A 25,291-nucleotide genomic window follows, 5' to 3' on the forward strand; every position below is an offset into this window, starting at 1 on the left:
CGTATCCAGCAGCCACCTAGTGTGGAACACCTCACCCATTTCTGTTTAACCAGAGTTATGTAAAGATTATGGGCAAGAAAACATGGCTCTAGTCGATATTCAGAAACGTGAATTTGCTTAGCGCAGAGAGGAACATGTTGCTGAAGTGCAGTAATTTTGGAGGAATTGTTTTTCTCTAGTGCCATAGAGCCTAGGTTACGAGGAGCTTGTTAAATTGTCTCAGAGTCATTATAACAACCCCCATCTGCAGGATCTGAACTTAGGTTCTCAGCTCTATAGCAGCTCACTACTACTTTAGCTACAGGAGAACTTCAATCAGCTGGTCGTTGTAGAAGTTTGTTATCTTCTGTGGGGGGCCACCAATAGAAGGGACTATAACACACACTCAGCAAGCAGTAGACCTGGGTTATGAATGTAAAAGGGGGGTACATCCATTTAAGAAACTTTCCACTGGGGCTCGAAGCAAACAAATTGTCAGCTGGAGGAATTGACAGAACTGAATTGTTCCTCTAAGGCAGGGGCAGGCAGCCTAGGGCACGCATGCCAAAGGCGGCACGCGAGCTGATTTTTACTGGCACTCACACTGCCCGGATCCTGGCCACCGGTTCAGGGGGCTCTGAATTTTAATTTAATTTTAAATGAAGTGTCAAACATTTTAAAAACCTTATTTACTTTTCATACAACAATAGTTTAGTTATATATTATAGACTTATAGAAAGAGACCTTCTAAAAACATTAAAATGTATTACTGGCACACGAAACCTTAAATTAGAGTGAATAAATGAAGACTTGGCACACCACTTCTGAAAGGTCGCCGACCCCCGCTCTAAGGGATAAAAAGGCTGCAGTGAGTTATTTTGCAATTGTGACGTACCAAACTACTCCCAGGATTTAAACTTTGTTCTCAGGACTATCAAAGGTGCCCAGAAAGGGGGAGAGATGGGAGACGTTGCCTTTTTCATGAGCATTTTCCCTCCAAATGCTGTGGAAGTGGTGGCTAATAGATTGGGAATTCTGAGGGGCCAGGGACTCAGAGGGGCTCTTTCTAAAGTAGATGGCAAGTATCTGGCTCTGGCCGTTACAAAAGGGCATAAGGCCTTAGGCACCCAAAATTGGGGAGCACCTAATTCCCTTATAACCCTTGAAAATGGCAGCCTTGTCTACACTAGGGAGGATTTACTGGTGTAGCTTCACTGCAGCCCTTCCCCAGTGGAGATGCAGTTTACCCCCAGTACAGCTCAGACCACTTCCCCAAACAAAATAAGCTACACAAGCAAAAGGACTTTTTTTTGCTGGTATGAATGTGCCTACCCTAGGGCTTTCGGCAGCACAGCTATGTCAGTTAGGGGAGGGATTTCTTCAGCCTCGTGGCCGACAAGTTTAGACCAGGGCTGAGTGAAGCAAGCCAGTCTGGTGGGGAAAAGGGCAATTCTGGAAAGGAAAAAAGCAATGCAGAGCCTAGCAGTGTATTTTAAAGTCAGCAAAACTCCTATCGGCAGCCCAGCGAAGACCTGCCTCTTTTGTGGCTGTTTATTTTGCGAGTGAATAGGGCGTATAATGAATTTACTTTTTGAAAAGATGAGTTGTCAAGGCAAGGAGGCCCTGTTTGCAACACACTCAAGGCTTTCTGAGAAAAAAATTCATCTTTGTGATATCGACTCTACCTAAAAGTCAAGGAGCGATTCGCCCATGACAATCCCCTGGATATGTCAGCTTGCAGTCAGATTTCTTGAGATCAAAGACCCTTCTTTGGAGCCCAGAATCTGGATTAAGGCCCTTTAATCATATTTTTTAGACAAAGTATTAACTAGAAGTGACTTTCCCACAAGAGGCTGACATCAGTGTTTTGGCTAAGAACATGGAGGAAGATGTTACACCTCTTTATGGGAAGGACTCAGCGTTCACGCATTCCTGGGAATGACCTTTCTTTTAGAAATCATAGCACTCAGGGACTGAAATTCAGAGCAATCGGGAAAGGATTTCACAGAGCTGCAGCCTGGTAAAAGACCCAGGGCCCTGTATATAAAGTAAAACACACTCCCCAACCCCAAAATACAAAACAAAAAACCACCAAAGAGGGAGCGGGACTCTGGCAGGAGATATGGTGGAGAGGGCCCAATAGGACAGCTTTAGAATTCAAATCCAGATCTGAATTCCATAGCTGGCTCCCAGACTCAGTGATGAACCCCCTGAAGGCTCCTGATCCCCAAACTCTGGGAAAGCCTCAATCCAAACCTGGGCTAGCAATTGCTGGACCTGGGTCTCGCTGCCGTGCCATCATGTCCGTATTGCACTACGTAGACCATCCGACTGGGGTCTGTGGCTTGACCTCTTTCCACACTGCAAAATGACAGGGCTTGGACCTGAGTCACAGCAGGACTTGGGCTCTGACCCACCGCCCTGGCAGAGTCCTAGCACCTGGATCCTGAGTACTTGCTGATCCGAGCCAGACTGACATATGTGTGGATGGAAGAGGGGCTTGGGCTCAAATCTGAGTCAGAGCCCGGGCTTCATGGGCTGTGTAGACACACCCTGAATCGCCAGCTCCCTCCAGTCCCACTCCCTCCCAGCCAAGCTCCCTCCAGTCCCACTCCCTCCTGCCAGCTCCCTCCAGTCCCGCTCCCTCCCAGCCAAGCTCCCTCCAGTCCCACTCCCTCCTGCCAGCTCCCTCCAGTCCCACTCCCTCTCAGCCAGCTCCCTCCAGTCCCACTCCCTCCTGCCAGCTCCCTCCAGTCCCACTCTCTCTCAGCCAAGCTCCCTCCAGTCCCATTCCCTCCTGCCAGCTCCCTCCAGTCCTACTCCCTCCTGCCAGCTCCCTCCAGTCCCACTCCCTCCCAGCCAAGCTCCCTCCGGTCCCACTCCCTCTCAGCCAAGCGCGGAGACGTGTCCTGCCTTGGATGGAAGCTGGTGAGGGTGAGACGAGGGTCGGCGAGTGTGCACCTGTGTGAACCCAGATGCCCACACACCAGCACTATTATTTTATTAAATAAGGGATAAATGATCCACCCCAGCTGTCAGATTGGTTCCTTGGCATGTAGAGGTGCGTGGCACCCCAGTGTCTCCACTCACACCTAGCGTAATGGCAGGAAAAATCAGGAGTTCTTACTCGCTTAGTTTCAGGTACCAGGTCCTCCTTCATCCTTCGTTTGGTCCAGTCCTTGGCCAGTTCGTCCTCAGCTATCTCCTGCAGGTGGAAGACTGCTACTTGGGCTGATGTGCGCCGGATTCTACCACTAGGAGTCCTTTCAAAATCTTCTACTGGGCTGGCCTCTGGCTTCACCTCTGGCTCTTCGGGAGGCTGAAATATGGAAAGGATTAGGAAAGAGAATGGCTAGCAGCTGTGAGAGGAAAGACCTATGACAAAAGGAAAGTCTTCTTATCACTGGTGCAGGGAAGTTCAGCTCTTGCCTTTGGAAGCTTTCAGGGCCTGCGTATTTGTACGCCAGCTTTTGCACACCCCACTGATTGCACTGCATGTTGCAAAGGAACTGTCACATACAGATAAGTTTTGGGCTTGCAAAATGCTAAAGGCACTTTCCCAGGCCTTCTCCGCAAACATGCAAAATTAGAGGCTGGAGGCTGCAAATCTGGCCCTCCAACCGGAGTGAAGCTTCCTTCTGAACAGAGCTAGAAGTCTAACTTCTTTAGTGAGATGGTATTTTAACCCTAGCTGTGTTCCCACGTATAGTAAAGTCTCTGAACAAGTTACAGCAGTGAGTGACTGTCCCATCATAGAGTTCAACAAAATGTATGAAACACTGACTAAGTGTACACCTACACTGTAGCTGGAGGTGTAATTTCTAGCTCACGTGGATCTCATCAAGCCAACGCACTAAAACTTGCCACGTAGACACATTGGTGCAGAAGGTGGGATCGGCTGGGGTACCATCCTGCCCGGGGCCTAGCTAGCCCACGCCGCCGCTATACTGCTAGTTTTAGCACATTAGCTTGCTCACCGATAGCACGTATATGCTGAGCTAAGATGGAAGTTACACCTCCAGCTCCAGGATAGATGGACCCTCAGAAGTCAGTTCTACCAGCCTTACTCACACTGAGCAGCAGGCACTCACAAGAATAGCCTCCAGTGGGGACTCTCTTCAGGTTTGTGATGGGGTGGGTTCATGTCCGATCAGAGGATAGTTTCACGTTCAAATTACATGTCTGACTGAATATTTAAATGGGCAGTGAGATGTGTGTACACAACAGCAGAGAACTGAAGCTTCATTTGACTCTTGTTGTTCCACTCCGGAACTTTTCTCATCTGTCTCAAAACTCCAAGGTAGTGTTTAAAGAAGTTAGGGACAGTTTGGCCCCATTGTAATGAGAGTTTCCTGCTGCCCTATGAACATAACGTGGGCTTTGGGGGTTTGCTGCAGCTAACACACTATCTGCTTAAGTGAACAGAGACACAAGCTTCAACAATCAGCCTTGCTCTCAAGTCTCACCGAAGAAGCGTGCTCCGACCGCACGTGGTAGTCATGTCCTGCCTTGGATTTATACTTCTTCCTGCAATGTGGGCAGGTGAATATGGGCTTCTCCACTTCAGAGGGCTGCTTCCCGCACCGTTTCTGGTGGTACTGGTACCCCATCAAACTGGAAAAGTTGGCTGTGCACCCCTATGGAGATGGGAACAAGAGAGGGTTAGATGGTGCATTCACTGCACATGCATGCAAACAGGCTGAAAGGATCATAGCTCCATCACTCCAACATTTCAAGGAGGAACACATCAGTACCATCTACCATGCTGTTCTGCACCTTCACAGTATGGCCCCTGGAATTCCCCATTAACTCCTGTGGGAGCTGCAAACCACAGGCAGCTGCACCTTCCCCGCAACCTCTCTCTAACTAGTTTGGAGGTATCTTATCATGTCCTTCATTTTGCGCAAGGATGTTGTGTCCCAAACTCATTCTGCGTGTTGCCCTGGAAATGGAGCAGACATTCCTCACTTTCTGGGGAATCTGTCCTAGTTTACTTCTCTAAGATTAAAGCTCTGCCAGCTGGCGTGCTCCACCTCCCATATGATTTTATACCATCCACCAAACCCGTCAAAGGCACAATTCTGAGACTTGGGTTCAGAGCAACCCGAGATCTCCGCTTGTTTAGAGCACGCACAAGTCAATGGAAAGGCGCCTGCCCAGTGGACACCTTCATTCCAAAACATCTTCAAAAAATTACATTTAGCCTCAGACACGGAGAAGGAGAGGGAGGAGACCAGTCTCGGCTTGACTTGTGCCCCCTGCAGAACTTCAGCACCAGGTGCGAGGATTCTCAGAATCACGTATGACAGACAGGGTGAAAAGTGTACATCTTGGGGTGGAGAGAATTGCTGCATGTGGGACCAACCTGGCAAACCCTTCACAGCCAATTATTTTGCTCTTTTACCTGTTCCCAACGTGCCTGTTCCCTTTGTAAACTGTACATGTAATTGCAGCTATTCACTGAAGTTCTTCAGTGAATAATTCTTGCCCCAGAGCTTGCCTGTGAGCAGTTTGTTGGTCACGAGTATTCAGCATTCCCACTGGATGGGTTAGATACGATTGGACATGCTGGCCCACATGTGTTATGTCTCTGTTCCCTGATTGGAGGAGATTCAGGGCAGATACTTGAGTTTACCAGTTGGGAATTCCCCTTCTGTGAATATTCCTCAACCTCCCTGTTTCCATGATCATTCCTGCCAGGAACTGACAGATTGCACACACGCCCGGGGAGAACTGAGCTGCGGCGAATTCATTTTAAAATGCCCACAGACACAGAGACGTCTCTGGCTGCCTCTGTATCTGGGTTCTTTATTCCTTTCATCCTTTTGCAGAACGATAAGTAGGAATTGTTCTTATACCTCGTTGGGGCATTTCAGTTTCCCCATCTGCTTTAGCACTTTCCTCAGCCTTTCCCGCTCTTCCTGTTCACCAACTCCAGCAGTTTCCACAGGACCAGGCTGGAAACAAGGAAGTAACAGAAGCGACAGAGTCAGCCATTCACTCGTGTCCTCTGTGCCCTGAATGCTGTCGCAAACTTCGCCCTCACAAGAAATTACTCTCTCTGAACTCTTAGAGGAGAGTCTCGGGTTAAAAATCATGGGCTGGATTTTCCATAGTTTCAATGCCCTTGAAACTGCTTGCTTAATTTGCCCATACAGTTAGCATGTGTTTGCATGCAAACGTGTAATTTGAAAATCCATATGCAACTCATAAGTGAAAAAATCTGCTTTTACAATAGACCACAGGAGATGGATTCACAACAAAAAGGCAATATGGAATTGGTAAATTCAGGACATTCAAAAAATACAGTTATGCCTTGCCCTGGTCTCCCAGAAACATATAGGACCAGATTTTTAAGAGCAGCCTCAAAAAGTTTGTGCCTGCCAGCTTTTGTGCACACAGATAAGTTCCTGTGCAAACCCCACATTTGCATGTCCTAGGTAGACTTGGTTGCATGCCCTGTGGGGGGTTAAATGCCAAATTATGTGATTCCTGCAAGTAACTACCCATTTCCCATGGTTTTGCAAGCACAATTTTGGAGGCAGAGTTTAGGCACTTTTGAAAATTTGGCTCCACAATTTTGCAATTTTAGTCTTTTCTGGTCATGCTACGACGTGCGGAGTCCAGTGGATGTCCGTGCTGTGTATGTGGCTATACGCTGTGTGTTAAGGACTGACAGTGCTCAGCACAGGGAAATCAGGCATGTGCAGATTTGGATTGAGGTACACGTTGGGAGCTGTGTGTGGGATGGTGGAAAGTCAGTGCTTCCAGCCCTTTATTTGCATAAGCACCAAATTCACCATTTAAAAAAAAAAGAAGAATTGTTTCTTCATTCATCTTCTTCACCTGCATCTCACGGAGACAGAGAGAGAGAGAGAGAATGAAAACTGGAGATATATATCACTGCGTGCTCCGGGAGCCCTTACCTTGTTGACATGCTCGGCCATGGTGTGATAGTTTAGCCCAGCTTTGGACTTGAACTGCTTTGTGCAGTGTTGACATTTCAAGGCATCCTGCAGCTGAACAGATTAAAGGGGAGTCACCACGCCAGCCATTTCATTCATTATTTCCCAGCGAGTGCATTCTGCCTCAACCCAACAGGGAACACTTGATGTAGGCCCCACAAGATGACATTTTGAAAGCTACTGAATGATGCTGGACCTGAACCAGAACCTTAGATCACAACCCCAGTCCTGGGATCCAGTCTGAGCTGGCAGCTTTATCCTCTCTCTCCAATGCACCAAATGTGGATTTCTAATCCTCATGCCCTAAACTTCGGAGAAGTTTGATTTCAGGCCTGGATTTTCAACCCCCCAGACTTGGGTGCACTTGAACCTGGGTCTCAGTTCAGCTCATTAGAGGGATACAAAACGTAGATCTACTGGTCTCGCAGAAACTGCACTCTGCAGACACCTGTAATCATGATGAGTCCTGGAATGTGATATACTCCCCTCTGCTACTGGACTGTCCAAAACTGAAGAACTATTTGAAAATGTCACCGAGATTTCATCAGCAGAACAGTTTCGTGAGACTCTTACTCTGCCATATGACCCCTGACTCTGCATTACATGTGGCCTGTTAAAAGATGCAATGAAAATGAGCAACTCTGCATTGCAACTGCTATCCCGCTGATGGACAAGCAGAATCTACAAAGCGATTAAACACATATTGACTTCCACTGAGGTGAATATCAAGATTTATCGACCCCAGAGGCAAATACGCACCACAGTGAACCAAGAGACAGCAAGTGCAGATAGCCACCAAAACGAAAAGTCAATGCATGTCATTCTTCCAGCCATTCACACAGCTGCCATTTAATTGTATAAAGTGTAGGGGGATTATCCCGCAGGAAAACACCAGCTCCTAACCCATCTCCCTTCCCGGCTACTGGCATAGTGCCCAGGAGATCTCTGGCTGACACATCAGGCCCTTGTGGCTAGTGGAAATTGATTCAAGTCAGAGCAGGTCCAATCTACGCTGAGGAGCAGGTGGGCCCACAGCTGGCTAGGATCGGGGGAGCAGAAAGCTTCTTTTGCACCCCCATCCTGAGCTGAGCTCCTCAGCCACAGCAGAGGATCTGGGTCTATAATTCCATCATGGGAGATTTTCCTGACATCAGAAACCATGAAGAGGAGCCCTAGGTAAGGTCAAAACTTCCAGCAACAGAAGTTCATCCAATAAAAGATATTGCCCACCCCCTCCACCTCGTCTCTAAAATATCCTGGGACCAATATGGCTCCAACACCACTGCAAACCATAAACCATGGCTAAATCACGCCCAAATCGGCCAGACTCAATTCTTCCAGAAGTGACGGGAGCACCAGCTATGGGCTATCAGCGAGCACCACAGGATGGTGCCCCTCTGAACAGCCCAGCAGGCAGCAAGAGGCCCAGCTACCTGATCTGCACAGCCACACGCCTGTTTACATGCGGAAAGGCAAGTTTTACTGCTCTCACATGGATTCACACATCAAGCAGGCTGGCCGGTCTCATGGCCCTTTACATTATCCACTGGTCTAGGGAGACCTTCACAAAGCACACTGTAAATGTAACAGAGAATGAATGAAATCTGGATGCCACTGAGAGTTTTGCAATTGACTTCAACGGAGTCAGTGATCAGAACTGATCCTATGTCATCCTTCTCTTAAAATAGACTTCTTCTAACCCACCAGGAGCCTGATGAAGATGGAATCGATTTGTCTGATGGATGCTGACGCAGAGGAGAGTCAGCTTTTCACGGTACCATTACTGACCGACAGCACTTTGACTGGCTTACTAAACACACCTTGTTGCCCCAAAGTCTGGCCTCAGTAGCATGCATACAATGGGTATCAATGCATACGCAGCAGTGGAGGTGTTACACAGCTGCAACTGAGGGTGTGTCCAGACAATAAGAAAACAGCTAATGCAAAAATGTACTGGCCCACTTTCTTAAAAACTTTTGGGGCACCTTTATGTGTGTAATTACTGCAATTGTGTGTCCAAATTGGGGATTTGCCTGGAAAAACCGACACAATTATCCAACGTGTGCGCTCAAGGGCAGTACCCGCACACACAAATTAGCCACAAACGCTGTGTGTGCAGCCGCATGCCTAAACAGTTTGAAAAGCGGGCACCCATCTTATGTTTTAAATGGATTCTGAGTAAGTTGGTTTTTCAGAGACTGAAGTTTAACAGGCCACATTTTAATACAGAGATGCTCTCTTCCACACCTCCACTTGCATTCATTATCCAGGGAACCACCTCCACCCCTTGGCAATGCCTAAGGTTTCCTGTGCCGCAATATCCCACATGGAAAAGTAGTAGTACAGAGGCACTGAGTGTGCGTTTGCCGTATTTTAAACACAATTTAAATCCAGACGGGGTGTTTTTCTGAGAGACGTGCGCGACCACAACCACAAGTTATTGGGCTCAGTGCACGAATGTCCCATGTGAAACTCCTTGTGTTACGCAGGAGGTCAGATGAGACGATCTCCACAAGCATGTCTGGCTTTAAAAATCTATTAATTTAGCAGCTGGAAATGAAGGCGGAGAAGCCAGCCTGAAGCGCCTAGTCAGCTCTCTGGAGACAACCAGTAGGTGTCCCACAGCTTGAGGTTTTAGCGAGCACCAATATCAGTTAGAGAAGAGTCATTAAATTATTAATTAACAAACAAAAGCAAGGATAGCCCAGTGGTTAGGGCACCCACCTAAGACTTGAGAGCCCCAGGTTCAATTCCCTGCCCTTCCACAGACTTTGCTTGTGACCATGGGCAAGACCCTGAGATTTTCTGTGCCTCAGTTCCCCCTTTGAACAGTGAGGACAATAGCATCACCTTATCTCACAGGGGTGTTGTGAGGGTAAATCCATTAAAAACTGATGCGCTCTGAGGTCTGCTGATGAACAGTGCTCCATAAGAGGAAGGTATTTGTTATTATTAATAATTTCATCTTGGGTGTGCAAGTCTCTTCCCCACCAGAATAAATTAAATCAACTTGATCATTGCGAGCACCTACTTTTTGACAGACGTCCATGTGCTTTTTGAGCCCAACAATGGTTTTCCTGGTTATAACGCCACACGTAGGACAGGCAACTTCTCCTTTCTCATTGATCTCCCGCTGCCATTGGTCCTCTGGGTTTGCTAGAGGGCGGGGAAGAAAAGCAAAACAGGTAAAAAGGTTGGTGCTAGAGGGACAGCACTTTTTCCAGAGTAAAGTCCTTTCCAGGATTCATGAATAAGCGAAACACCAAGGTTTGAAAGGTTGGAAGCCGCTTAAGATGTCAAATGCAACAAATAATTCACAGAAAAGCCCCCAAATTGCAGAACACATTTCCAAAATTACAGGGGCAAAAATGCAGTTGGATGCCTAATTTGCATATAAAATTATTGCAATGGCTTGGGCAAACAGAGCCATTTGCACAGAGTAATTTGATTTGCATGCCCATTATTGTGCGCAGTGGGGAAAAACGAATATTTCCAATATCTGGTCTTGTTGGGAAGCTTCTGCACTTTGGTAATTCATGCACCAGGGAGTCCCTGTTTCATGCATGGAGTCAGGCTGCTAGGCCATGTGATTGCAATGGGGTTTACAAACCCCATGACGAGCATAGGCAGAAGGGAGAGGAGATGAGGCTGACCACAGCCCAGCACAGCTGCAGACTTGCCGATCGTGGAGGCATGCACCCTCAGCTGGGACCAATAAGGAAAATAAGCCCAGCTATAAAGGAAGCAGAACAGAAGAAGATGGGGATGCCAAAAGGACTGGGATAGCTGAGGGGTAACAGCCCCATACTGGTCTGCCTCTAAGAAACAGAGAGAGACAAAGGAAGACTGCAAGCCCTGGAGGTTAAGAACTGACTGACTCATTTTAGGTTAAGTTGAGATGAACAGGGGGAGACCAGAATCATGCCCCCCAGATATGGATGGGCAACAGAGCTTGCTTATACACACCAGGTGTGATCATCATCAGATCCTTTTAATGCTCTGCCAGGTATGGCTCAGACGTGGTTAAGTAAGTAGTTTATACACAGCGCTAGCCAGTGGCTGAACAGTACAATACAGTTTAGCATTCCATTATATCTCCCCCTTTAAGTTCTACATTTCCCATAGTTACATTATCTTGCTACTTTTGTAGTTCAGTACAGATCAATCTGTTGCATGGTGCAGAATCCAATTGGTTTTCTAATTACATGACTCAAAAATGGAACAACCTGTTCATCTGGCTGTTCATTAGTTGCAATGACTGGCTGTGGCTGGTTATGAATCCTGGATCCTTCTTCTTCTTCTGCATCTGTCATCTGTAGTGTCGTTCTGTGCTGTTCTTTCTGAAGAGCAAACTGGAGACATCAACCGTTTCTGTTGAACTCTTCACTGTTGGTCTTGATCACGTATGATCGAGTTTTTCTTTGAGACAGCTGGCGTTGCCCATCCTTTTTCTACATCCAATTTGACATGAACATGGTCACCCGGTTCTAGATGCGGCCATTCTCTGAGTGGTATCTACTGAAGAAGTTGTTCATAAGCTCCTTTACATTTTTTACCTGATTTGGCTACTCTCTTCATGTCTGGCCACTTTGGAGATAGGGTTTTTTCCAAAGTTGGAAGAGAACTTTTGTGATGGTCTTTCTGTCAGGAGTTGTGCTGAACTATATCCAGTATCTGCTACTGGTGTTGATCTGTAACTCAGAAGAGCAAGAATGGATCTTCCTGCTGTAGGATTTTAATGGCTGTCTGTACAGCTCTCTCACCTCTCCATTTGCTTGTGGGTAATGTGGGCTCCTAGTAATAGCATCAAAATCATGTGTTGTTTGGAATGACTTAAATTCTGCTGCAGTAAACAGCAGAAATAGAAATAGTTGTTCTGGAATACTGATGTGAACAAAAGTGGTACTTCAGTTTCTCAATAACATTGCAACCTGTTACATCTTTCAAGTACATTATTTCAGTATACCTGAAAACAGTCCACAAGCACCAGCTAATTATGTCCTCTGAATATGCATAAATCTGCAGCTAATCTCTTCCCAGGTCCCTCAGGAAGTGGTGGCTGTACACTGTATGGCTCAGCATTGTCTCTTATGTTGATTTGAACTGGATCTCCTTTCAAAAGTTCAGTATCAACAAATCCTCTATAGAGTTCTGACTTCCACCTTTCTTACTAAGCCCATCATGGCTGCTGCCTTTCGGCTGAGAAGGTTGTTGGTCTTTGATCACGTACACTCTGAATGCAAAGCTTTTGTCTTTGTAAATTATTTCTGTGACGAACTGTCCTATGCAGTTCAGAATCCCTGGAGGGCTACTCAGAGCTGACTCAGGTGACTTCAGCTCTGGCCTGGGACAGGCTGAAGGTGATTGTAAGTCCTTTCTGAGATGACTGTGACATCAGCTCCTGAGTCAATTTTAAAGTCAATGGTTCTGTCGTGAACATTCAATTTCACTTTCCAGGCAGGCTCCGTGTCATCACAAGTGACAGATCCCAGAAACAATGCCTCTTGATTGTCTGTAATTTGAGTCAACTCCTGACTGCTTTGGTGCAGCAAACAGCCACAAAATGTCCATATTTCGTGCATGTATTACACCTTGCGTCTCCGGCTGGCCATGCATCATCTCCCGGGATATCACTTTTCCCGCACTGTGTGCATGTAGGCTGGAATTTGTCCCTCTTAGCCTGGGAGTTCTCTCACCTTCCTTCAGGAGTTGTATGATAATGACTTTTAACTCTCAAGTGTTTGTTCATAGCTTCTAAGCTAGTTTCAGGGTTTTCGGGCTGCACCTGCCTTTTTTTCTGTTGTTTCACTAATACTGACTGCTTTACTATCTGAACAGCTGTAGCTAAGTTTAAATCTCTCTTCAACTGTAGCTGCTGTGAAGGTTTTAACTCAATAACCAGTCTCTCTTTGATATTCTCATGTTTTGCATTCTCAAAATCACAGTTTTCAGCCAATGTATGCAGAACTCTTATAAAACATTCAACATTTCCCCTTGGTTCTTGAATTTCTGGTGAACACATGTCGATGAGGTACAAAGTCTGCATCAAATATAGGCAGAACCCTTTCATGGACATCTTTGTGACTGTCTTCAGTAAAGTCAAAGGGTTTAAAAATATGCTCTGCTTGCTTCCCCATAGCATAAATTAAAGAAGATACCTGGGTATCTCCAGTTTCTCTGTGGAGTTTGTTTGCAGTTCGAAATCTTGCAAATCACTGCTTCCAGTCTGTCCACTGGAAAGGCTTATCAAAGCTGAAGTTCTCTGGGGGGCACTGAAGAGTGGCAAGTTGATGAGATCTTGCAACCTTTGCTGCTTTGTTCCTTTTGTCTCTGATCTTAGTTTACTCCTGATCCCATGTCATGTCCCTGTACCAGATACGGACTGGCTATAGACCTTGCTTATGATGATCACACCTGGTATGTTTAAGATCCTTTAATGCTCTGCCAGGTAGGGCTGAGGTTCATTTCAAGAAGGTATTTTACACACCATGCCACCTAGTGGGTGAACGGTATAATAGTGTTTAGCAGGCCATTAGGGGAAAGCTGGGACTACTAGACAGACGGCCCCTAGCGCAGCTGAGAGTGATCCTTCCTTCCCCCAGCTACTCATCTCCTCTAAGAGAAACTCAGAGAAGGAATGAGACATAAGCGTCAACGTCAGGCTTCCGAACCGACTGTGTGCAGATAAGCTCTGCAACTGGTATCTCTGCCACCTGCACAAACACAGGAAGCTGCTGTCTGCATGCCAAGTTTCCAACGTGTTATTTAAATGTGTGATATGAGATTCAAAAAAAAACACCTCACAGGAGACCAGATTCTGATTGCAGACGGCTGTAAATCTGGAGTTCCCTCCGCTGACTCAGATAGGGTGACTCTGCTTTTACGCCGGGAAGTGTGGTTAGCATGCGGCCCACTGAGTTTGTATATTTGAATGTCTCCGCATTGTGATGAGCTGAGAAAGCCACTTATTTGCATGTGCAATCAGTGAAAAGCACTGCAGCTGTGTTTGTTCTGCACCTCCTGCATGCCTCTCGCTGTCAAGACTGCCAGCGAAAGCAAGTGCCGCCCGAGGAAGAACTCCAAAACGCAGGCTCCAGCTAGAAAATGGTCGAGATGTTCATTCAGTTCGTAGTGGAAGAACTGTGCACAGAGCGCAGCTGATAGTCCAGACACTGGTCCCACTGAAGTCAGCGGGAGTTTGGTTAGTGACTTCATGCATGAGGGGCAAGATTTGGGCCTATGTCATTTTTCACTGCTTATAGCGGGGGTAGGCAACCTATGGCATGTGTGCCGAAGGCGGCATGCAAGGTGATTTTCAGTGGCACTCACACTGCCCGGGTCCTGGCCACCGGTCTGGGGGACACTGCATTTTAATTTAATTCTACATGAAGCTTCTTAAACATTTTAAAAACTTTATTTACTTTACATACAACAATAGTTTAGTTATATATTATAGACTTATAGAAAGAGACCTTCTAAAAACGTTAAAATGTCTGACTGGCACGTGAAACCTTAAATCAGAGTGAATAAATGAAGAGTCGGTACAGCACTTCTGAAAGGTTGTCGACCCCTGGCTTACAGCGTCATTACTTGAAACCAGAGTGCAGATTCTAGGCTGCCTTGGGGAAGTTTTGTGATGCTTTCCCTGCACAAAGCTGCCCTAATGCCATCTTCACTGGCCATTGGGCAATCTTTCCTATGCAGCAGCATCACTGGGAGCTGCTGTAGTGGCTCCTATCCCACCCTCCCTCCCTGTGGGTGGTGCAGGGGAAAATGCCAAGAGAAAGGGGTTGTGGCAAGGACACCTTCAGGGCTGGCTCTGGCTTTTTTGCCGCCCCAAGCAAAAAAACAACCAAACAAAAAAAATCTGTGGGGCGGCCGGAGCGCGGGTGCAGGGGGACTCCCGGTGCTGCAGACGTACCCCAGGCAGCAGGAGTGGGGGGCAGGAGTGGGGGGGAGAGAGAAGGGGGCAGCAAGGGCTTCTGCTGTGCCGCCTGTCGAGAGGGCTCCGCGCCGCTCCGGTCAGCGGGGACGGAAGGATGTGGGCTGCCCTGCTGGGCTTGCTACAGACCAAGTACCAGCTGGGGCAGACAGAGGGCGCAGCCTGCTCCCAGCAGGGCACGCCCCTCCTCTGTGCCGGCCAAAGCGGTGGAACAAAACAAAACAAAAAAAAGGATTCGAGGGAATGCTGCCCTTTAGAATCTGCCACCCCAAGCATAAGCTTGCTCGGCTGGTGCCTAGAGCCGGCCCTGGACACCTCACCCTGCTGCTGAATGGCCTGCTGCTAGGGGCCACGTGCAGCTGGGGTAACTCAGAGCAGCCTATTGGCTGCTCTAAATTGTTGTGGAGAACTGGAACAATGGAGACCAGCCCAGCATCATGAAGGTGAAATAGCAGCATAATCTTCTCAGCCACCCTCTCCTGAGCTCTGCTAAGCACTTGTCAGCCTCGGCTTGAGATCTGCGCCTCAATGTCACTAAGACCCCAAGGTCCACATTGAGAACTGAGTCTATCATGAATGGGAAGGTTAAAAAATAAGCTATTTCTGAGTGCTCCAAGCACTGAGACAAGTGTCGAAACATTTTCTTAACCTCTAGTCATTCCTCACTCAGGTAAATTGACTTTGGTCTCTTATTATCCTAGCTCCATTAAACAATCTGTTGCTTTGTTTTTCCTCCCTCACTCTTGGGAGGTTACTACCAAGTGACCCAGTTCTCAGCAGGCCGGGGAATCCTCACACCTCACCTGACGATAAATGCGTGACGGCCTCCCTTTTCACACCAGCTCCTGGAGGCTTCTTTTTCAGCTCATCCATGCTGCTGGTCCCCTCCAGTTTCTTGGCTCGATGGGCCTTTGCCTTGTCCTCTGCTTTTGCCAGGCCTGTATTAAAAGACATAGCCTTAAAAATTTGCCATCATGAATCCTGGGACTTCATTAAACAGGCTGTGTTGTCAGACTGTGTGAAACTGCCTGCGAATAGGAGAGCAGAGAGCAGGGCTAGCGTAAGAGTGAGTGCCAGGCACACGCGGGAACAGAGATCCCTTGGGAGACCAGGCTGCTGCCACCTGCGCTGCTGAGTGAGCTGCCATGTTGCCAAGTCTGACTGCAAAGGCAAACAAATTTGCTCCTGGTGGAAAAGAGATTAACAGGCAGAGTTATATACACACCGAGCCAACGGCACTCGGTCCAGCTTCCCCGCTTAATCATGCCTTTGTGTCCTTTCTCCCATCTCATCTTTGCATCTTGATCCATGCTCAGAACAAGCAATTCCTTTCTTTTCATTCTGGTCCCTGAAGACACACTTCTTATGTGATTCCTTTTGGCCATAATCCACTGAGGAAAGGGGCCAGGACTGTGTCTTCCCCTACATACTATATAGTGCCAGACAAGCAGCTGATGGACCAACAAATAAATAGCAACAATAACAGCTCCATCTGATGCCCCTCTGCTCTGCACATGCAAAACCTCACACTGTACGGGCAGTTAATAGGCAGGTTACTCACCTGGGCATGTGCAAGAAATGGAAGATACAGTTTTAAAAGCCACTTTTGAAAATCTGGCCAATGGGGCAGATATGGGTTGCAGCAAGACCTGTTTGACCAGAATCACTTTTTGGTCCAACACCCACAGCTTGGAATTTTAGAACGCAAGTCCCAAGAGCCATGTGCATTTTTAGGCATCTGTTTCATGCTCTTTCTCCACATGCCCGCATGGGAGGAGTTACATGTGAAAACTGAGCATTTACAAGTGCAAATGCGTATTTGTGAGAACAGCGTCTGATTTGCTCAGGCAATGGCAGGAACCTCGTGTGCAAAAATGATGCAAAAATGTTCCACGAACTCCAGACCCCAACTGGCTGTTAAGGGCACTAGGGATCCTGTAACCAGTTGCCGACATCTGAGATGGGGAAGGAGATGAGGATGCTGTAGCATCCTCAGGGTGGAGCTGCAGGTAGAATATTAAATCAAAGGCAGTATGATGCAGCCATACTTCTGGTGCTGCCCAGCCCTCCTTTTTTGGGTGGCAGGTCAGAGGAGATCATCTCAGTCATAAGCCATTCACAAGTGAAGTTTTAGGTCCCATCTTAGATACAGAGTCTAACCAATGCCTCTGTTGGAGGCTCTGCTAGGGGTGCCCTGGGTAATGAAGAGATCACAGATACCTGCCTTCACAAGAGCAGGTAGGAGGGGCTGTATTCTGGGAACACACAGGGGGAAGCGACAGGCTCTGGAATTGAAACAGGGCTGCCCCATATGTTACCTTTCAATCCAAATGTCCCCGAGATGGATGGCTGCTCCCCGGTAAATTTCTTAGGAGTTTTCTGTTTCCTTCCTGACTCGAGAGAGAGAAAACAGAGATAAAAATTTGGTCAAATAACTGCACTGCAAGTGTGGATTTAAATACACATGGGGCAAAGGAACGTGGATGAACTCTGGATCAGGAGGTGAGCAGTAAGGGATCCAACCTCACTTTACCCTCCCCCCTTCCAGGGGCTTTACTGCCCTGAAATGAAGCAGCTATGGATGGGACCCTCAGCTAACACCCTCGTATAGCACTAGAGGTGCTGTCCTTCTTCCCAGAGCCCAGGGCTGAAAGATCTGCTACCTAACCCTCGGATCCGAGATGTTATTCCCTATCCTCATAAGGCAGATCTGACTGCTGAAGGCTGTTTAACAACCTGGAGTGGAGTGACTAATGGCTCCCCTATCCCCCTACGCAGTTTCTGCACGTACGGTCTCCTTAGTGCTTTGAGAGTGGAACTCCATTTTCCATCCCCAAGGCAGTCCCGACCCATGTCAGTCTCTCCCCTCCGACTGGCTGCTCTGTGTACGTGGCTTCGATTTCTGGCTGTGGCTGTGCTGTGCAGTTTCATTGTGTCCTGCTCCCTGGGAGCCAGATGCACAAGTGTAAATGGAGAGCGAGGCCATTGCTTTCAGCGGAGTCAGCCTCCATCACATTGCTGTGCCGGAGACTGGGAGTGACTCTACCCTTTGCCCTGGGACGCCACCCGCTCCAGCCTCCTGAACCAACGGAGCCCCGGGCTCTACTCTTACTGTGCTTCATCCTCTCTGGGTCCTCCTCCTGGAGGGAAGCCTGCGTGCCCCCTTGTTGTTTGGGGTCCTTGCAGCTCGAAGACTTGGCCGTCGGGGTAGTTGCTGCTACTGCCTCTGCTGCCGTGATCTGAAACACTTTGTTCTTCCTGCTCTCCACTAGGCACTCTCCATTCTCAGGGAGCTCCTGGGCCACAGTCTTCTCCACCTTTGCCTGTTTGGGATGGATGTTGGGGGAATCTGAACTCTCAGCAGCTCTAGGGCAAAGCATAGAGGGCTCATTTAAAGCAGAGTCAAGAAAGCAATGTTGTTGACACCTCTTCCAACCCACCGGCCAATCGGGATTGCACTCCAGTGGCCAGTGGGAAGGGAACTGGGAGTTTTCCCCTTCTCTCTTCCCAGCCTTCCCCAAAACACTGGCAAGCAGCTAAGCCACGTGCCGGTACCTTTTCTTGCCACTGGCCTTGCCAACAGCTTTCTGCACTTTGTTTTCTGCTTTGCTAGCTGATACTGGCCTATCCAAGTGGTTCCAGAGCCTGTGCTTTTCCAGCTGGGTCTTGGATGTGAAGGCAGCTTCGCAGTAAGAGCAAGGGTAAGTCAGCTTCTCCGAGATCGCCCCCTGCAAGAGAGCAGAGAGGTGGGAGAGGGAAAGGACCAGCCCTTTCCCTGAAGGTGAAAGAACCTTCCTGCAAACTCACACTGCCAAGACTGGGAGGTAGAAGAATCCCTTTCCACGAGCACCACCAGCAACACGCCACAGCAGGTGAGTTTTTCAAAAGCACCAGGGCCATAGGTACCTGATCCCCATTGTCTTTCAATGGGAATTGGAGGGTTATGGTTATTTCTCTTTGTCTCCGTTGAAAATTCCAGCCAGCATTTTAAACTGGAGCCAGGGAGTGCTTTGGTGAGCTACACATACCCTGGTGCATCAAAAGGGGAATCTGGTCCTTCGTGGGGATGAAAAGAGAAAACCTTTTTAAAAATAAAAGCATAACAGAGATCCCAATACAATCAGCTGCCTAAACTGAAAGCGCAAATCCTGCATTTGCACATGCAAACAGGCACAGAGACGTGCAATTGGAAGGTTGCTAGAAAGCTGGCGTTTTGCGCACAATTCAGATGGCTGCTTTCTGAGAACAGGGGGCAAGTTTATTTCAAGTTGCAGCTTTGAGCTGGAGGATGAATCCTGAAATGTGATTTCCTTTCCCATCCTCTTTTCACTCCCTCATTCCATGCAATCTGGGCTCCACATTCATTTAATTCTTAGGCAAAGCCCTGCGGAGGGGCCTTAGCTCCCAACTTGCTTTAGAATTCTGACAGGGATCAGGCCATGTGGGGCTTGGATCATTTTGCTAGGGAAAAACCTGAAGTTCTCAAGCAGTCTTTCCAGAGGCAATGGGAATTCAGGGGGATAGGGGCAGGGGTGGGTTTGCCTATGGAAGGACTCTGTTGGGTTACAGGAAAGAGCTGCCCCTTGGCACTGAGAGACATGTATAGACAAGGAAGTGTCAGGGGATGCAGCATTAGTCTGGCCTGTCTGGATAGAAGGAGATGGAGTTTAATGGATGTAAGCAGCAACTGAGCATTAGAACTCTCCGTCTCCATTTAAGAGATTATGGGTGAAACCCTGGCCCTGCTGAAAGTACAGTAATGGCAAAACTCTCATTGACTCCAACAGGGCCTGGATGTCACCTCACGTGTATACTGGGAAGTGTCAAGAAATGCAATATTAGATCTGCCTCTTTATATGCAAAGGTCCCTCCTAGGAAATCTGAATCCTGTGCACTGCCTCCTCTGACTTCTCCCCTGTACATTCAAACAGGGCACCAGCGGGCTCTGGCCTGGCCCCTATCTTGGGGGAATCTATTGCCCACCTCCATGAGCAACAGAGGGCCGTAGCTCCCTGGCATGGGGTGGGAGAAGGCAGCGCAGGCGTTGGGGAATGCATGCCAGGGCTCCGTGCCCCGGCACAGAGATGCATTGGGAGTGAAGGAGTGAATGCACATCACTGCAGAACCACCCACCATTCCTCACCATAGGCAGGCAGTGCAGCAGCCAAAGGGGTTTCTGTAGCCCTCAGGCTGGAGTACCAGCCACAGAGTGGCTTTCTTCCCTCGCACGTCCCCAGCACACAGTCCAGTCAGTTGGGCTAAGGGCTGGATACTGGCCTGGGCCCTCAATGAGCAGAGTTTCCTGTTGATTTGTATTTCGCTGGTACTAATGTAGCTTTGCACATGATCACGTAAAATTCGTCCACAATCTGACCTGAAGGGAACACGACAGCTGAAGAGGCTAATACATTTGATAATCCCGTTTCAGGGAGTGGATATGTCATACTTTAAAATGTTCTCTGTCCATCCCCTGAGCTACCCATGCCATGGCAGGTAAAGCAAACTTATCCCCTGTTCATTGCCCACGCTACCTCTTAATAAACTACAGAACAGCAGCAGAGACTGAAACAAACAGCCACCCTCAGTGACATAAAAGTGGGGCAGAAAGTTGAGGGGAGATTGCTGATTACAGAAAGATTTCTGCAAACACATCACAGCTCAGTTTTTGCTGCCTTCGAATCTCGACAAATTCACCTATTTGGAGCCTGCCCAGAAATTCTGCACAATCCCAACTGCTCAGATAGAAATGGGGGGAAAAATTCTATGTGTGTGTGTGTGTGTGTGTGGTGTGTGTGTGGTGTGTGTGTGTGTGTGGTGTGTGTGTGTGTGTGTGTGTGTCTGTGTGTGTGTGTGTGTGTGTGTGTGTGTGTGGTGTGTGTGTGTGTGTGTGACTCAATTCAAAAAAAAGACAACATATTTCCTCCTCTAGCCTGTTTCGGGTTTTGAGCTGCACAGGGCAGGGATTGTGCCTCCCTCTGTTTGTAAAGTCCCTGGAACAAATTGGGAGCTACTGCCATGTAAATAAATCAGTCTTTATCAATAACCCCCACCACCATCTGCAAAGAACCACCTTCAAGACCACATATCACACAGGTGCTACCCACACTCGTATGTCTATCTTGTTGTGGGGACATGGTTACATCTCACACACTGCTCCAAAAGTACATTCACCTTGCCCTCCACCACTCTCCCACCTTGGGCATCCTTAGCGAAAGTGATTTTCTTTTTAGAGGGGAGGTCACATAATCTAGGTGAGCAATTTCCTTTTGCGGGCTGGTAGTGCAGCCTGGATTTCTGCACCATGCACACAGAAAGGCATGTACCTGCACACGCACGCACAGATACTTGCACAAAAGACAACCGCAAACAAAATTAGCATCTTCCTAGATAGAGAAGAGCCTAATTAAATGAAGTTTTTGTTCCCGTTTTAAACAGCTGAGTCATTCAAACTAACCACAACCATATTTTTCCCCCCAATACTTCAAACAGTGGCTCCACTGGGGAGGTTTTGGATTTTTTAATGTTTTAAAAGGTCCAGCTCATTTCAATTGTCATGCTCCTGACATTCATTGCCAGCTTTGAGTGCAGGGGACTGGCCTAGATGACCTGTTGAGGTCCCTTCCAGTCCTGCACTTCTACGATTGAAACGAACCAACCCAGGCATTTTGTGACCTTTCCACAGATTTTCAAGGAATATTCAAGACGTCTATATTTTGAGGAACAAGAGAGCTTTGTCTTCACTAGGAAAAGTGGTGGAGTGTAGGTCAGGCTTAGCTAACACGTGCTAACTACACCTCACCTGAACGTGAGCTTTTTCCTAGGGTACATGCAAGGTCAGGGGCACTGGAACAATTTGTATAGTGGGGGTTCCGAGAACCATTGAACCAAAGTGTAAACCCTGCGTATAATGAAAACCACTTCAAGCTGGGGGCGCAACAGCCCCCCCAGCCCTCCTTGTCCCAGCACCGATGTGTGTGATTTAACAGGTCAGTGGTAGCCCTGATTAGGTTTTAGCTCAAGCAGGTAAATCAGTCTAATGGTGTTACCTTGCACGTACACTAGGAAAAAGGTTAAGTTCAGATCAAACTTAACTGCATAGGCCCCCCAGGTTCCCCGGGGGCGTACTCGCATAGCTAGCTCACGGTGTAAGCCGCCTCGCAGCACCCTCATTGATACTCTTAGCAAGCTAGCCAGAGCACGGCTAGAGCACGTGTCGCGAGGCTATGTCTATCCAGCATTTGGGAGCGAGCAGGTGCGGGAGGTCGACAGACATGGCTTAGCGGGGCTTGCATTTGCGCTCTAACAATAGCTGTGCAGACAGCGCTTTGAAGTGGCAGCTCAGGCTAGAGTCCAGGCTCTGAAGCCCACCCATGTCCCTACCTTCAGAGCCCGCGCTCCTGCCCAAGCCACAACTTCAAGTGCTGTCGCGCTAGCATGAGCCCCACTAAACCAGGTCTGTCGACCTGGGCTGGAAGGCTCATTCCAAACTGCTGTGTAGACACAGCCTAATGGAGACGACTCTGTATTCTTCTTGAGATCTGCCCAATAATCCAAGCCAGCCGGTTACACAGCTTTGGTGGGCATGAAACCACCGGCATGCAACAGGCTGGTGCTCACTAACACCACACCATCACATGGAAAGCGACCTGGAGAAACCCATTCCCATAGCTGACAGAGCATGTGATGAATGAGGGAAAGAGGTACAGTAGGTACTATTCAGCTTTCCCTTCCAGCCAGAGGTCAGATGTCAGGATGGCACTGCACAAGGGCAGATGGTTCGAGGAGGGATGGGGATAAAATATGGACTCAGTATGACAGTGCCTGAGAAAACTTGAAAGACCTAGGCAGCTTAGCCCTACTGCTGAGAAATCGTCCAGACTTGGGTGTTGTGCTGGAAGCGACGGGGAACACTGAAAATTATACACACAAGAACTGATCATCAAAAGGAAACACAAACCTCCATCCTCCTTACCCCTTGGCAGCGCTGATAGTGGTACTTCAGGCCGTAAATACTGGGGAACTCCAGCCAGCAGCCTGAATTGGGGCACTTCACCCTGGAGTGGGCCTTGAACTCATCTTTCCACTGGTTCATCAGGGGCAGCTGAGAAAGGGAGACATGGTGACATACAGCTGAATAAACACCTTCCAGCATCCCGTGAACACAACACATGCTGAGGCAAACATTTCAGAAGAGCTGGGGTCGAATGTGCAGGCCCAGCGTGTACTCAAAATGTGCCCCTGCAAAATGAACTACTTGTACCTGACACCACCTGCTTTCCACTCTCAGTCAGGTACATGCACTCAGGTTCGCTTCAACTGGGGATGCAATCATGCACTCATACACTGCACCTGTTGCAAAAGGGAAGCAGCCCATCCCTGTGTTTCCCAGGTGACTAAAGTACATTCCAGCCCAGCTCAGTAAATCTCACCAAAAGTCGCCTCAGTGATTTAACCAGCCCACATTTCATCTAGTCAGCAAATCACACCGCACCCTAGTCTAATGACAACCTGCTCCGTATGTTGTCCACGCTACAGGGCTGAAATGAAATTGTACAACTCCCCAGGGAACAACTCACATCTTACTACGCGCCACCCGATAATTAAACCAGCTCTGACACCCTCATGATGAATACGCCAGATCTCTAACCTGCCTAATGGAAAGCACCGTCTCTACATGCAAAAGCCCATTCAGGTGATTCACGATGTTGAGTGTCCAACAGGAGACACCATAAAGAGGCCCAGTTCTCAGAAAGTGCCGAGCAACTACACAGGTGTCTCAAGCGTGACACCCAACCTGCCAGTCACTCGTTGGAAGCCGGACCGCATCTATTTTTCACGTTATGCCAATGATTTATTCCAATCCCACCCATCAAACACCCCCGCCTTTGGCCACCCTACTGAAGAAACCACACTCTGGATCATGCCAGTTGTTAAGCCGTACTTTATATATAATCCCCATAAATAAACCATAGCTCACATCACCCTGTCACCCATGTTACTCCCGTAAGCACATCACACTTGGCATCAAATCGTTCAAAGGGGACGCACCCAGCTGTGCAGACAGATGTGTGTACAAACACAGCTTCATTAGCACATGCGACAGCAGGGCCAGCCTGAACAAAAACGCTTGCAAAGAGGCAGCTAGATAGCTGAACTGCGGCAACAAACACTTGCATTGTCTGGTTTTTAAATCAGCATCCCTGGGTCCTGCTCCTGAGAGGTGCTGAATCCAGTGGGCACCCAGCACCTTGCAGGTCAGTCCCACATTGCACCGCCCATGATCACAGAGCTTTAGTGATGTCTCCCCCAGCTCGAAGGGCTGCCCTAAGGACTCAGACTGGCATCTGAGCTGCTAACCAGGCTGCAAGGCAGCCTCATGCTGGAAGGTGGGGTTCCTTTGAATTAGGCTGGTTGTTGTCGCTCCCCTTCTCCCTGGCAGATGCACACACAGGCTCTGTAACAGCATCACCCCCAGATTCCTTCACAGTCAGTGGAATTAAACCGGCGGATCAGGAACACCACCTGGGCACCTGGTGCTGGCCCTGCCCCACCTCAGACCCTTAGGGGTTGGGCTGGCTTTTTACTAACTACTTTCCAGGGGGCTGGACAGGATGAGGAAGAGAGAAGGGGAAGGAGAGAATCACAGATAGAGAGGCGGGGGAGGAGGGGAATCAGGGTATCAATGGATTTAGATTCTTACAGGAATGTCTTTCAGCACCTGGTTTTCTGCCTTAGGTCTCCCTTTCTTCTTGCCTTCTGTTTTGTCGCTGGTTGCATTTCCTGCAAACAAACACAGAACATGTGGCCCACAGCTACCCAGCCAGCAAGTCCAGACCTTGATTTCCATCATTGCACTAGACTTCCCCTGCCTATTACCCACCATTTCCTAGCCCTCCCTCCTGACTGTGCCATGACTGTCCAAACTTCACACCACCACAATTCAGCCTGAATCTAATCCAGAGTTAGAGTCAACCTCAGTGCATGCTAGCAGCCGAACTCCAAGGGCAGGAATTTCAAAACACTCAGCTCTGGCCTAGTTCTGCTCCTGTTTAACTCATTGACCTCAGCAGGAGCCACGCCCGGCCAAAGCTGAGTGCTCCTGAAATCCCTGCCGACGCATCCGTTTCTTTTTGTCTCCAACAATAAACAAGCTTGGGCTGGAAAAAGGAGCCAAACCCTGATGCCCTGGGAAGGGAACCAGGGGCAAAGATACAACAACAGGATCGAGTAGCCCGAGCCAGGCTGGAAAACATAGGAAATGTCCCACCCCCTCTTAAAGCATTAGAGCTCCGCTGCACTCCAACCCTGCCTGCACAACAACCACTCCCAGCAATGGACAGCGCCGTGGCAATTACAGGTGTGCTTAGAATGGAAGCATTATGGCAGAGGAGGTGAGAGCTAGGAG

General features: G+C 48.4%; 1 protein-coding gene across 5 annotated transcripts in view; it reads right to left on the reverse strand.

The window, feature by feature from the left end:
* Window positions 1-25,291, reverse strand: part of ZNF512B (zinc finger protein 512B) — a 67,451-nt gene that overhangs the window by 22,270 nt on the left and 19,890 nt on the right. Inside the window, exons 3-13 of one of the 5 annotated variants that reach the window (XM_030533030.1) lie at window positions 24,605-24,666; window positions 22,844-22,987; window positions 18,442-18,614; window positions 17,999-18,252; window positions 17,205-17,276; window positions 15,690-15,824; window positions 9,976-10,100; window positions 6,906-6,998; window positions 5,838-5,936; window positions 4,446-4,616; window positions 3,107-3,298 (exon numbers count right to left, since the gene is read on the reverse strand). In XM_030533030.1, the coding sequence (XP_030388890.1) occupies window positions 3,107-3,298; window positions 4,446-4,616; window positions 5,838-5,936; window positions 6,906-6,998; window positions 9,976-10,100; window positions 15,690-15,824; window positions 17,205-17,276; window positions 17,999-18,252; window positions 18,442-18,614; window positions 22,844-22,987; window positions 24,605-24,666 (1,520 nt within the window). Of the gene's footprint in view, window positions 1-3,106; window positions 3,299-4,445; window positions 4,617-5,837; window positions 5,937-6,905; window positions 6,999-9,975; window positions 10,101-15,689; window positions 15,825-17,204; window positions 17,277-17,998; window positions 18,253-18,441; window positions 18,615-22,843; window positions 22,988-24,586; window positions 24,667-25,291 lie in introns of all 5 variants that reach the window. The other 4 variants (XM_030533029.1, XM_030533028.1, XM_030533032.1 and 1 more) reach the window with 4 other exon arrangements.

This window comes from Gopherus evgoodei, chromosome 14 (assembly GCF_007399415.2).
Source record: "Gopherus evgoodei ecotype Sinaloan lineage chromosome 14, rGopEvg1_v1.p, whole genome shotgun sequence".
Lineage (NCBI taxonomy): Eukaryota > Metazoa > Chordata > Testudines > Testudinidae > Gopherus > Gopherus evgoodei.